This window comes from Natator depressus, chromosome 5 (genome assembly GCF_965152275.1).
Source record: "Natator depressus isolate rNatDep1 chromosome 5, rNatDep2.hap1, whole genome shotgun sequence".
NCBI classification, from domain to species: Eukaryota; Metazoa; Chordata; order Testudines; family Cheloniidae; genus Natator; species Natator depressus.
The window spans coordinates 100,590,491-100,603,440 of record NC_134238.1 but is presented as its reverse complement, the minus strand read 5'-3'; the positions used below and the strand labels follow the sequence as shown (position 1 = coordinate 100,603,440).

The window sequence follows — 12,950 nt, the reverse complement described above, 5'->3', positions numbered from 1 at the left end:
CAGAATTGTTGTAATAAGAGTTTTTAGATTCTGCAGAATATTTTTGCAACATTGCCCTGAAGACAGAGTTGTGAACCACTGTTCTAAGTAATATCATAGGGCCCAATCCTACAAATACTTTCATACATGCTTAACTTAGGAACGTAAGAATGGCCATACTGGGTCAGACCAATGGTCCATCTAGCCCAGTATCCTGTCTTTGAACAGTGACCAATGCCAGATTCTTCAGAGGAAATGAACAGAATACAGCAATTATTGAGTGATCCATCCCTTGTCATCCAGTCCCAGCTTCTGGCTGTTAGAGGCTTAGGAACACCTTGAGCTCGTGGTTGCATCCCAGCCCATCCTGGCAAATAGCTATTGATGGACCTATCCACCATGAATTTATCTAGTTCTTTTTTGAACCCGGTTATAGTCTTGGCCTTCACAACATCCCTGGCAATGAGTTTCACAGGTTGACTGTGTGTTGTGTGAAGAAATACTTCCTTTTGTTTGTTTTAAACCTGTTGCCTATTAATTTCATTGGGTGACCACTGGTTCTTGTGTTATGTGAAGGAGTAAACAACTCTTCCTTATTCACTTTCTCCACACCATTCATGATTTTATAGATTTCTATCATATCCCCTATTACCAGAGCCATCCCCTCAATACAGTGAATTGGGGTGACTGCTCTGGGCCCTGCACTTTGGGGGGCCCCATGGGCCGCTGGTGCAACTGGCTGGCCTCAGGCACGGTCGGTCCTGGAAGTGACGGATTCCATAGGATTCCTGGAAGTGACGGATTCCACCTCCATAGGGACGGCCCTGCCTATTAGGCATCTCTTTTCTAAGCTGAAAAGTCCCAGTGTTTTTAGTCTTTCCTCACATGGAAGTGGTTCCATATCTCTAATAATTTCTGTTGCCCTTCTCTGTACCTTTTCCAATTCTAATACATCTTTTTTGAAATGGGGTGACTAGAACTGTACACAGTATTCAAGGTCTGGGTGTACCATGGATTTATATAATGGCATTATGATATTTTCTGTCTTCTTACCTATCCCTTTCTTAATGGTTCCTAACATTGTTTAACTTATACATGTGAGTAATGTTACACATGTGCTTCAGTGTTGGTTTATTATTATTATTTGAAATGTAGAGTGCCTGGGTGCTCCAATCAGGGATCATTGTGCTAGATGCTGTACACATATATAACAAACAGATGCCCCAAACAGCTAATAGGCATATGAGGCAACTGGTGGATACAACACACAGATAAGGGGAGCACTAGGTGACACTGAGACAATTATTATTATAAGCATACACAGCTGTCACAGCACATCAGCAGCCTAATCATTAGGCATCATGACAAAGGAGGAGTTAGAAGGAAATCAATATAATGACTTTGTGGATAAAAGGCAATATGGGAGAAAGCATGAAGGTGTTGGTAGGAAAACTGGCCTTCTGAGTGATAAAGGCTGACATGTTGGCATAGCAGAGGTGGGAGCAATAGCTCAATGCCAATTAAAAGATGGCAAGTGTGGTGTGGTTAAGCCGTGAAGGGCTATCAAAGTGAATACAAGTAGTTTGTGTTTGTGCAATGGAAAGGGGGGAGCCAGCAGAGGGATGAAAAGATAGGGGTGATGTAGTCAGGGCAACAAGTCAGTTTTTACCTTTTAATTACAATCAAGAAGAAACACTGTGTTTGTAGGACCTGCTATCTTTTGTGACCTACTATTGAAGAGGCAGGGAATGGAGCACACTTAACTAACCCTCGAGGCATTACAGGAGAGAACAAAAAGGTGGGTCACATCCGGGGCCTGCCAAATTCAACATCATCTTTACCTCTTCAAATATGACATTTCATTCTTTTCTGTTCTGAAGCTTTTCATGGGCGGCATTTTGAATGGGTTTAACGTGGGGCAAAATGGGATTTGTCAAGGTCGGGAATTAGGAGATTACAATAGTCAAGAATTCCTGCTAATATTTCATATTCACAAACATTTTCATGAATACCCTGCAGTTGTCCAAATACTTTCAAATTATGAATAACGTGAGCCATTAATGGTAGCAAAACCAAACTTGCTGTGTTTATTCATTGCTATATATTCACAAATCAGGATTGTTTACTATTGTTACTATTTAGTGTGGTCTAGCTGAAATATTCTGGTAAGGCCAGGATCATGCAAACACTTATGATTGTGCTTATATTCAAGCAGGTGAGTAGTCCGTTTAAAGTCAGTGCACTACTCCTGGGTATAAAATTAGGCATGTGCTTAAATATTTACAGAATTTGGGCCTAATGCTACATTTGACCCTTATGCTTAGTGTCGAATAACATTTTTTGAGGTCCAGTTCTGAATTTGTCGAACACCTAAGGTTCTCATTAAATGAACATTATTGTCAGGATCAGGCCCATTTTGTACATATACTTTACAAGGACTCACTAACTTTAATATCTTACATATTTTATGCAGAATGCAGACATTTCCTGCAGATTTGTCCCTTTCTTCCCCAGCTTTAGTTTTGAATTTTAGAAGTTTAGTTCTTAGTGTAGCTTTAAGGTAGCTATTTCCACTTGGATGCGATTTGCTGGTGCTATGTGAATTACATGCATGCATCCGATGAAGTGAGCTGTAGCTCACAAAAGGTTATGCTCAAATAAATTTGTTAGTCTCTAAGGTGCCACAGGTCCTCCTTTTCTTTTTATGGTAATGATTTTCATTCAGCTTGTGAGAGAAGGAAAGCTTACGTGTATTGGTGAATTAGCATTACCATTGCAAAGTAACAAGCGACAACTGTGTTATTTCTATTTCCCTTCTTCATGCTAAGAGAAAACCAAAGTGAAAAGAAACTACAATCTACTGAACAAGTAAGAGTCAGGCAAGGATATGATATAATGACCTTCAGTTGAAGCAAGAACCTCAGGTTTTAATCCAGATCACAAACTTTATTGCTTTGGGGATTTCACCATCTCTTAATCACAAAAGTAATAAGAATTTCCAATATGTTCAACTGCTGTGCTTAATCAATTGTTCCAGCTGCCAATCACTGGCAATATCAGAAAGTACTGTGGACTTAACAAATGCCTGCCAGCCAACAAACCAGCTGTGACCCTTTGCTAACACTGAAGGGTCTAGACAGTGAACTTTAACCTCTCCTCAGACGTCCCTGACATATTACATATTGTATCACAGCAGGCTCATAGTTATTGCAGTACGTACTGGACAGATTTTATTTTGCTACTCATATTATGTGTACACGGACAGCAGAAACCCATGGCAGCAAGTCTCAGAGCCCACGTCTACAGACTTGGGCTCTCAGTATGGCATTACAAATAGCAGTATAGACTTCAGGCTCAGGCTGATGCTCAGAATCTGAAGGCTGCCTCCTGCCCTAGGTTTCAAACCCTGGGGACCTTTTTTGGCAACTAGCATCCTTCTCCAGTAACTTGCTGTAACACACTGAAACATCAAGTTGGCTTTTCTATGGTGTTGGGAAGAGTTTCTGCCATTTTATCTCTTCCCACACCTCCAAGGTGAAGATAGAGTTAACACTCTGCAGCGGGCTGCTACCTCAGAGCCAAATATTCAAATGTGCTAGACCATCAGGTCAGGTGATCTGGAGTATCATTAATAAAGAAGGAGGTATGGCTTCATTTTCAGCTTGTGGACTGCCTGCAAATTTCTGGTGAGTGTTAAGATCTTTAGTGAAGAAATGCTAGGCACAAGCGTCAGAAAAAAGCAAAAAAGTCTCAGAAAGCTAGGTTTGTAAATCTCAGTTCATGTTGCTAGCTGTTATTTGATTTCCTTGATATTGTCTAGTGGTTTTAGGAAGCCCTGAGTTCTCACTCCACTTCTGCCAATGACTTCCTCTGTGGCTTTGGAAAAGTTACTTAAGCTGTCTGCCTAGTTTCCCTAGCTGTAAAAAGGTTAGTAAGTATCATTATCTCCAAACTCCCAGGTTGTGAAGATTAATGTTTGTAAAGGACTTTGACCCAGGTCTTCAGACATATTTAGGCACCTAACTCCCACTGAAATAAAATGGGAATTAGGCATCTAAATACCTTTGAGGAGGATTTGGGCCTTTGAACATGGAAACACAAAAGGGGGAGCTGAAAGGAGTGAGATAGTCATGGGGAAGGGAGAAACATGGCCTGAATGCAGCCAGGTGGGCATGTCTGTTTTTCTCTTCTGATGCCAAATATCCTGTTCACAAGGATGATATAATTATTCCATATACAAATAGAATGTTAAATACAGTGATTTAAAAATAAAAAACACGCTAGCAAATATGCAACTTTAATTGAAGCTGAACCACAAACAAAAGGCTTATGCTGTCTTTTCTAAGTGGAAAGTATTTTCAACCCTGCCTCAAAATCTTTGTGGGCATGGGTAGGAGGAGAGGCATTTTGGGGGCAGAAATAGATTGACAGAACACTGATTTGACAGTAATAAATCCATGGTAATAAATTACACCATAGTTGGTAGTTTGCAAGAAGAAAGGTGGTAATTCTGCATTTTAAACATGTTCCTTTAAATTACAGGGTTCTTGCTCCATTAAGAGAAGAAATTGAATTTTTTAAAGTATAAATTCTGTAATATTTTAAAATGCTATTTCTCTTTTTTCTTACTTGTGAATCAAGTTTCTTTTTCCCTCCATCCACTTCATTTTTATTGCATGTCAATAGAATGCATAAGAATGCAGCTCCACAAAGAGAAAATCTGTAGGAAGAGAGATGCCTGTTGGATAATCTTTGTGTTGGTAAATCCTTCTGTGATGAGACCTCGAAAATGGCAGCTTGAATTTTTCCTATATAATTATCAAAATTAGATGACCTAAAAAGGTGTAACTCAATCTTAGGTTCACATTCAAGTCCAAAAGGCGATCTATCTGAAACTATGCCGTAACCTGAGCTTCTTAAGGATCATGGGGGAACAATAGCTTTTTCATGGTATTTATTCCTGGGAATTTCTTTTGATGGGTTTTATTTATGTTGGAGTATTATACAAACTATTGACTTTCATATTTATTGAAGAAACAGGAAAATACTTTTTTACCGAGGAACGCTTTGTTAAAAAAAGCCCTTTTTCATAATGTTTCTATGCAGATCTAGCTTATTATAAATTGGAGATAAGAAGAATGTTTGTTATCACAGATGTTTACTAGGTTTCATGCTATTCAAACTATGTGCTTAACTTAGATCAGGCAGCAAAAGGCAATTACTTAAGAGAAACTGACAACAGAAAGATTTGCTTTCTCAAATAATGATGCTAAGGACCCTCCAAGTAATTTGGAAGTTACTATCATACTGTACAGTATATTGAGAAATTAGAGATTCAGATCTAAGGGTACGTCTACACAAGAGCTGGAAGATGTAATTCCTAGCTCATGTAGACATACTTGCACTAGCTCTGATCAAGCTAGCATGCTAAAAATAGCAGCATGGCTGTGGTGGCATGGGTGTTAGCTTGGAATAGCCATCCGAGTACGTACCTAGGACCTCAGACGGAGTTGTACTTTATGTCTACCCAACCTGGGAATACACCACCCAGCTGCTGTGTAGACATACGTGTAGATACTACAGCCATGAGTGCTCTAGAAATGCACGTAAATATCTTCCTATTGATATGCGTCTGAAATCATAGCTCCAAATGCTGGCCCCCAGCTTTCCTGTAGCATTGAGGCTGTCAAGGCTGTGTGACATAACATGGCATGACTTGGAGGCTGCTGTCTTCCATGGATGCTGATGGAAACAGTGCTCCATAGCATCCATAAAGCCAACCAAGCCCTTCTTCTGCCCACTTTTGGAGTCCATAACTCCACTGCACCCAGACATTGACAGCTGAGGTTAGCGAAGGGCTCTGTATTCAGCAGGCTTCCCTTACTCTGTGTGGGGAAAGAAGGGGTGGATTCCTTTTGGACGATCAAGAAACAGGGAAGACAGAGCAGGGGTGGAATGCAGAACCCATTTAGGGCAAAGAAAACACCACTATTGCAATAAATAGGGAAGGACAGAGAGAGAAAGACCAGATCTGTGGAAAGCTCTAGAGGGGAACATAGAATTTACCTGTCAACATCTGCACGACGTGTGTGGGTCAGGACTTGGTCCATCTATATGTCAATGGCTAATTGTTAATTGATAAGAGTTGTGTATGTATGTGTACATCCAAAAGCAGAATTTGGCACAGTAACAGTTATGGGAGCTCTTTATATGTGTGCTAAGGGGACATTATACATCCCTACATTACTCAGATGAAAACAAGCAGATTTTTTTCTTTGTCAGCAGATTAAGGTCTCTAAATAGAAACATAGATGTTGGAGATGGAAAAGACCTCTTAGGTCACTCTAGATGCCTGTCAGTGCATGCTTGTTCCCTACCGTACTTTCTCCAATTTAGCTTTGTCCCAAGAAATGTGGCTTCTATCAGTTCCCTTGGAAACTATTCTCCAGTTTAATTGATCTCACCTTTAGGTAGTTTTTCTTAATATGCAGCCTACATTTTAATTTTCTTAATTTCATCTAATTTCTCTGTCATATACCTTGTGTTATCCTACACAATTCCTCTGCTCAGAAACTTGGAAGACTTACCTCTCCTTTTTGTTTAGCTAAGCCATACACTTTTTGTTCTCTATCTTTTTTGATGAAGATTAAGTATCTATGTTTTCACTCAAAATCAACTGCATGACGTGACACGGATGTCGGTAAAAAGCACCTAAGTTTGTCAGGAGATGTAAGGAGAGTGATCACTTTAGATAAGCTATTACCAGCAGGAGAGTGGGGTGGGAGGAGGTATTGTTTCATGGTCTCTGTGTATATAATGTCTTCTGCAGTTTCCACAGTATGCATCCGATGAAGTGAGCTGTAGCTCACGAAAGCTTATGCTCAAATAAATTGGTTAGTCTCTAAGGTGCCACAAGTACTCCTTTTCTTTTTGCGAATGATTTTAAGTTAACCCTTCAGCATGTGACTAGTTTTTTTTATTTGTTGAAAAATTATGAAAGTATTCAAATTTTCAAAAAGTAGTAAACATTTGTTTTTAATTGTGATATTTTATATCAGTTTTTAGATCAGCTCCAAGAACTATGCTTTATAGCTTTACAACTTGTTCTGCAATATGAAACAATGATAGACCCCAGATCTGCAGTATTTATTCAAGCAAAACTCCCAGGACTGGGTCCATAGTGTTGTCCTTTTTGATTTTAGACAATTGTCCATTGTGAACTGTCCAATCACATGCATATTTTCAAAACTCAATCAGTGTTTCTTTCATTATAACATAATTTGGGTTGTTTTTTATGGACCAGTGACATTTTTTCAAACAGAAAGCAAGACTTGAAAAAAAGTTGGTTTCTAAGAATTAGCATTAAATCATTCGTAGAAAGGGTGATCACTTACCTGGTAGTACTGACTGATCATTGAAATCATGTTGTGCCTACCATGATACTGAATATTGCTCTCCCTCTGATTTCAGCTACAATGTTCTCCAGTACTCATTCAAGTCGGAGTGGAACAGCTGCTGGGGGTGGTCCACCATCACATCCTGTCAATCACCCTTCTCCAGGGCATAATGTACAGGGTAGTCCCTGCAACCCACCATCTCAGTTACCTCCTCTCTCAGCTGTCGACGCCAGCACTGAGAGGTAAGACTATCTTTATTCATTTTAAAAATGAGAAGCAATTGACTTTGAACATTACTAAGTTTAGTAGTAGTTTTATTGTTACTCTTGTTTGTTTAGAATGTTGTTAACAGCACAGCCGGATTATGATGATACTTCAACATATATTTTGTGTTAGTGCACAAATGTAGAGTAAGTGACCACTATTCTTAGTAAATCCCAGAGCATATATTTGTGCCTCTGGGATTTACTTAGCTATATTCACTGGTAGTTTGAGAGAGATTCTTACTTTTTTAAAAATGTATTATTTGTACTATAGTAGTGCCCAGAGGCTCCAACCAAGACTGGAGTCTTGTTGTGTTAGGTGCTAACACATCGTAAGACACAGTCCCTGCCTAGAAGAGCTTATACTGTAAATAAACAAGACAAATAGTAGGAGGGGAAACAGGGATGAAGTGACTTGCCCAAGGTCACTCAGTAGATCAGTGGCAGAACTGTAACAGAATCTCAGGTCTCCAGACTGCTAGTCAAGTGTCCTATCCACAAGTCCATTATATGAAAACTATAAACAATAAGTAGGCTTGGAAGGATTAGATTTTCATTGGTTAAAGTCAATAAACATAAATTTCACTTTACATACACAAACCAACAAAAATATATTTCCATCAATGATTATCAAAATTTACAGAGAAGCAAAGTAAGCAAAATGTTGTGTGAGAACTTATTAGAGTTTGATTTAGGGATATTTACTTTGTGTTTTTCGACATTTGATGCTGACAATTTGTGTTTTGACCATTAGAAACCTTTAACTTTTGAATCTCAATGTCTACTGTCAACAATTATTGTCTGACCCCCAATAATTACCTGCAATTGTAAAAATTTAAATAGATACAATTTTTAAAATGCTTAAATCCTGTAATTTCTGCACAACCATGAAAAGTTAAACTGATCATCTTAAAAAAAAGCTTTAAAGTAAACATTGCTATTATTGATTGAAATTACAAAAAAATAAAAATAATTGAATTTTGCCAAGCCTATGAATAAGGATAGTGTCTCTCCAATTTAAAATTGCATTGAAGGAGAAAAGAGAAGTTGGAGGAGAGATGGAGAAGCTTTCTTAATAAGAATGAAAATGCTAATTATTGAGTTACTCTGTGTAAGTGGCTTGGGAGCCATGATTATTAGAGCCTCACTAGCATTTATATTCTTGTCCTACTTGCCAACATGTTGAAGTGGGCAGGTTGTCAGTTTGATTATTGCTGACTGACTTGGCTTTCAAGAAGTGTAATACACATGGGTTGAACTCCTATTGCATGTGTTTGTATTTGTTTTCAGCATGTTTAGTAGGAGGAAGTTATTTAATCATGAAAATTTGCAGGCTGAACTTGCAAGATGCTGCATGCCTCCAGTGAACTTATAAATGCCCCTCAAGCACAGTGAATTTGTAGAGTTCAGGTCACTTTGCACCTCTCAGGAGCAGATCAGCACCTTGCAGGACTGGGACCCTGATTTGCATGTTATTTGACATTTGCTGCTTTGAAAACTCTGGTGTAAACTAAAGCTGCTTTCTCGATTGAAATAAGCTCATATTTTTGCAAGAAGCTGATATCTTCCATATTGTGAAACTAGTGTGCAATGACTGGACTTGACTTCTAATTTAGTAGCAAAGGACTATGAGTCATAGTCAGAAGTCAGTCATTGCTGGTTAGGGACAAGATCTCCCATCTTTATGGTTTCTATTACTTTAGATATTTCAGTGATATAAAAGCAAATCCTCTGAAAGGGATCCAGTTTTCATCTATAAATATTACCTAAATGATTATTGATCAGATATTGCATTATGTTAATGGTTTCCACTTAGTATATTAAATCAAAATTCTGACTATACTGCATGAGACCTAGGTAAATAGTTTTTCAGTAGAAACATATTTCTGATATAAATTCAATGGTACACATATTACATTTTAATTTTAATATAAATATTCTATTCTTACTGTATATCTATGGACATTTTTAAATATAGTTTTGCTGATTTTACATAATTTTCAACACACTAAAATACACACTTCTATATTTCACTAATGTATCGCAAGGTGTTTAATTTTCTTCAGGAATAGAAATGTCAGTAATTAGGAAAGCACAAAAAATCCGATTATAAACCTCAAAAGAACATTCCTGGATTTCAGTTGCTGATAAATGGACCTAATTCCCCCATAATGAAAACAGTACTACAGCTCTGCCTTTTATCTTGAAGATGGAAGAATGGGATGGCTTGCGCGATTGGGCTAAGGTGTCTTTCATGTCTAGGTTGCCACTTTGAGTTCAATTAGTTCAGTCATGGCTGAAAGGGGTTAGAACCATCTGCTGTATGGGGGCAGTATCAGTTCACTTCTAGTGGAGGTGCCTCATCATAAATACAATCATCATTGCTGCTAATTGTTAGTATCCTTGTTAGGAGAAGGGCCAAGGAGTGAATGATATATAGACTCCTCTTCCCTGTAGAAGTGGTTCCTTTCAGTCGGAGTTGAGGGATATTGGCAAATGCTACTGGGAAGTTTCTGCTGCCTTTTGTTGCTAGACCACTAGCAGGGTCAGTCCAGTATTTATTACAAGCATTGAAATCACTGTTTATAAAAAACAAGTCCGCATCCTCTTATTAGCACATTTCTGAGAAGATTACTGTTGGGAGACCACTGTTGAAGCACTTTAATAGTGATGTGTATAAATAGTTCCTACCTCATTGGGGCCCTGATCCTGTTTGGGACCTCAGGACACTATGATAATACTGACAATAATGAATAATAATGAAGTTCTGGTCTGATACACTCCTTCCTTACAAGCCATTTTTTCCCCTTACGTGAACCATACACACATTTTCATAAACTGTTTCATAGTTACTCCCCATCTATGTTTGGGGCTTCTTTGGATTCAAGACTGAGGAAGTGCCAATAACTACATTAATGCAATGTTAAGAGGAAGCATTTAAATGCAGGAGAGTGAAGATTACCACAGCAGTGATAACTTGGTCACAGGGCACCTATATATATTTAGGCAAATATTTAACAGGAGAAATAATACAAAACACTGCATATAGCCAAGACACTGTGTATTCTGCCATCATGGAATTTTCCACAGAATTCACCCCTTGCTGCAGAATCTCTGTTTCCATTTAAAAAAAATTAAACGTCAAGCCTTCATGGTTGTGACGATAACCTTGAAAATGTGAACTAAGTATAAACTTGTCTGAGTGTGCAAAGAGCCTAAAATAATGGTTCTGAGCGGTGTGAACTGCCTCAGCCATCTCACTCTGGGACCCACTGACTTAGATCTGGTCTAAACTTAAAATTTAGGTTGACATAACTATCTTGCTCAGGAGTGTGAAAAACAGACACATCTGCATGCTGCAGCTATGCTGACATAACTCCCAGTGCAGACACAGCTAGGTCAATGGAAGAATGTTTCGGTCAACCTAGCTACTGTTACTCAGGGAGGTGGAGTTCCCACAGCAATGGAAAAACCGCTTCAGTTGCTGTTATCTGCATCTACACTACAGGGTTATAATGGCATAGCTATGGCACCGTAGCCAATGTCGCACCCATAGTGTAGACATGGCCTTAGTGATTATGCAAGCGTGAAATGTGCCATTTTTTCCAAGAGAACACAGAATTCTGCATACAAAATTAATTATTTAGCTGCAGCCAAGAGCCCAGCATTTTGCTTTGTCTCCCTGGCCTGCTGGGACCTGCCTGCAGCTGTCTCTTGCTCTGGACCGTTCTGCACAAGGGGAAGTTAATTGGACTACAGTGCATGCTCACATCACTGTTTTATAGAACAAGGCAGGAGTGGAGAGGGCTGGTGCCAATGCTCGAGTCCAGGTTGCAGCCAGGGAGAAGGGGGAGGCAGAAGGGCAGGCTGGACAGCTATGCTGCCTAGGGGCTTGGGGAGCTGAGATGATGAACTAGGGAAGTAGGCCACAACCTCTGCCTCCCCTCTTCCATGGCACACATGAGGAAGGGGAAGGATAATCTGTCCTGGACCACGTAGGCAATGTTGTAACTGCTGAGGCCCTTGGAGCTGGGCATGTAGTGTACAAAGTATGGTTGAGAATAATCATTGGTAAATTGTACAGCCCATTACGAGTCATAGTCGTGTGTTTGGTTGTGGAAGGGGTGAGAATGCAGGATATTTCCCAGAGATACAATAAATTAATACACGGAGATACAATAAATTAATATTGCCACAGAATTTAGGAGTTCTTACCGCAGACTTTGTTGCCACTGTGCCATGTAGTACATGAGGTGCTGTATATTCTGTATGAGCAATCGTGGCTCCACTAACACAGTGGAACCTCAGAGTTACGAACACCTTGGGAATGGAGATTGTTCGTAACTCTGAAATGTTCGTAACGCTGAACAAAACGTTATGGTTCTTTCAAAAGTTTACAACTGAAAATTGACTTAATAGCTTCAAAACATTACTATGCAGAAGAAAAATTCAGCTTTGAACCATCTTAATTTGAATGAAACAAGCACAGAAACAGTTTCTTTACTTTGTCAAATCTTTTTTTTTAAGCTTTCCTTTTATTTTTTTAGTAGTTCACATTTAACACAGTATTCTACTGTATTTGCTTTTTTTGTTTGTTTGTTTTTGTTTCTGGTGCTTCTTGCTTACATACTTCCGGATCCAAATGAGGTGTCTGGTTGACTGGTCAGTTCGTAACTCTGAGGTTCTACAGTATTACCCTGAGAACCTTAACTACTGGATTTTCTGCATTTTGAATAATTAACTTCTCAACCTTAATGTTGCATTAACATAGTTCTTGCTTTTAATATTCAATTACAAAAATTAAAATTTTAAGGAAAAAAAACAAAAAACGAAGGCTGCTACTACCTAATTCCACACCCACCAGCAGAAATTTCTCTACTGCTATAACAGAACAAGGCTGTCGCTTGTTTTCCAGCTGCAGAAATACTCACATCCATCATCTCCCAAGGTGAAATGCCCCATTATAGGTAATGGTATGTCATTCAATGTAGAATCTACTGACCCATTCACATGCACACAAGTCTGCGTTGTTTCAACATTAAGCTCCCCTCCCACACACTCTTTTCTCCTCTGTCTGAGTGATGGTTTCCCTGGACAAGGAGACTCCTCTTCGACCCTTACATTTGGGCAGCAGGCTCAGGATTCTAGGGAAGCCATAGTGACTCCCATTCCTTTTACTCCCATGGACAATAAGAAGGAGAAAACGTGGAGGAATCAGAGGCTTCTCTTCAACTTTCTCTTCCTTTGGAAAATGGGAAGGAGGCTGTAGAGAAGCTGATGAAGCCCTGTGAACCTGAGCCTCACAGTTGTG

The 12,950-nt window shown here is 39.2% G+C and overlaps 1 protein-coding gene across 1 annotated transcript in view; it reads left to right on the top strand.

Annotated features, from left to right (window-relative positions):
• Positions 1–12,950, top strand: part of GLIS3 (GLIS family zinc finger 3) — a 259,122-nt gene that overhangs the window by 206,724 nt on the left and 39,448 nt on the right. The window contains exon 8 of the mRNA XM_074954088.1: positions 7,450–7,618. Within this exon, the coding sequence (XP_074810189.1) occupies positions 7,450–7,618 (169 nt within the window). The remainder of the gene's footprint in view (positions 1–7,449; positions 7,619–12,950) is intronic.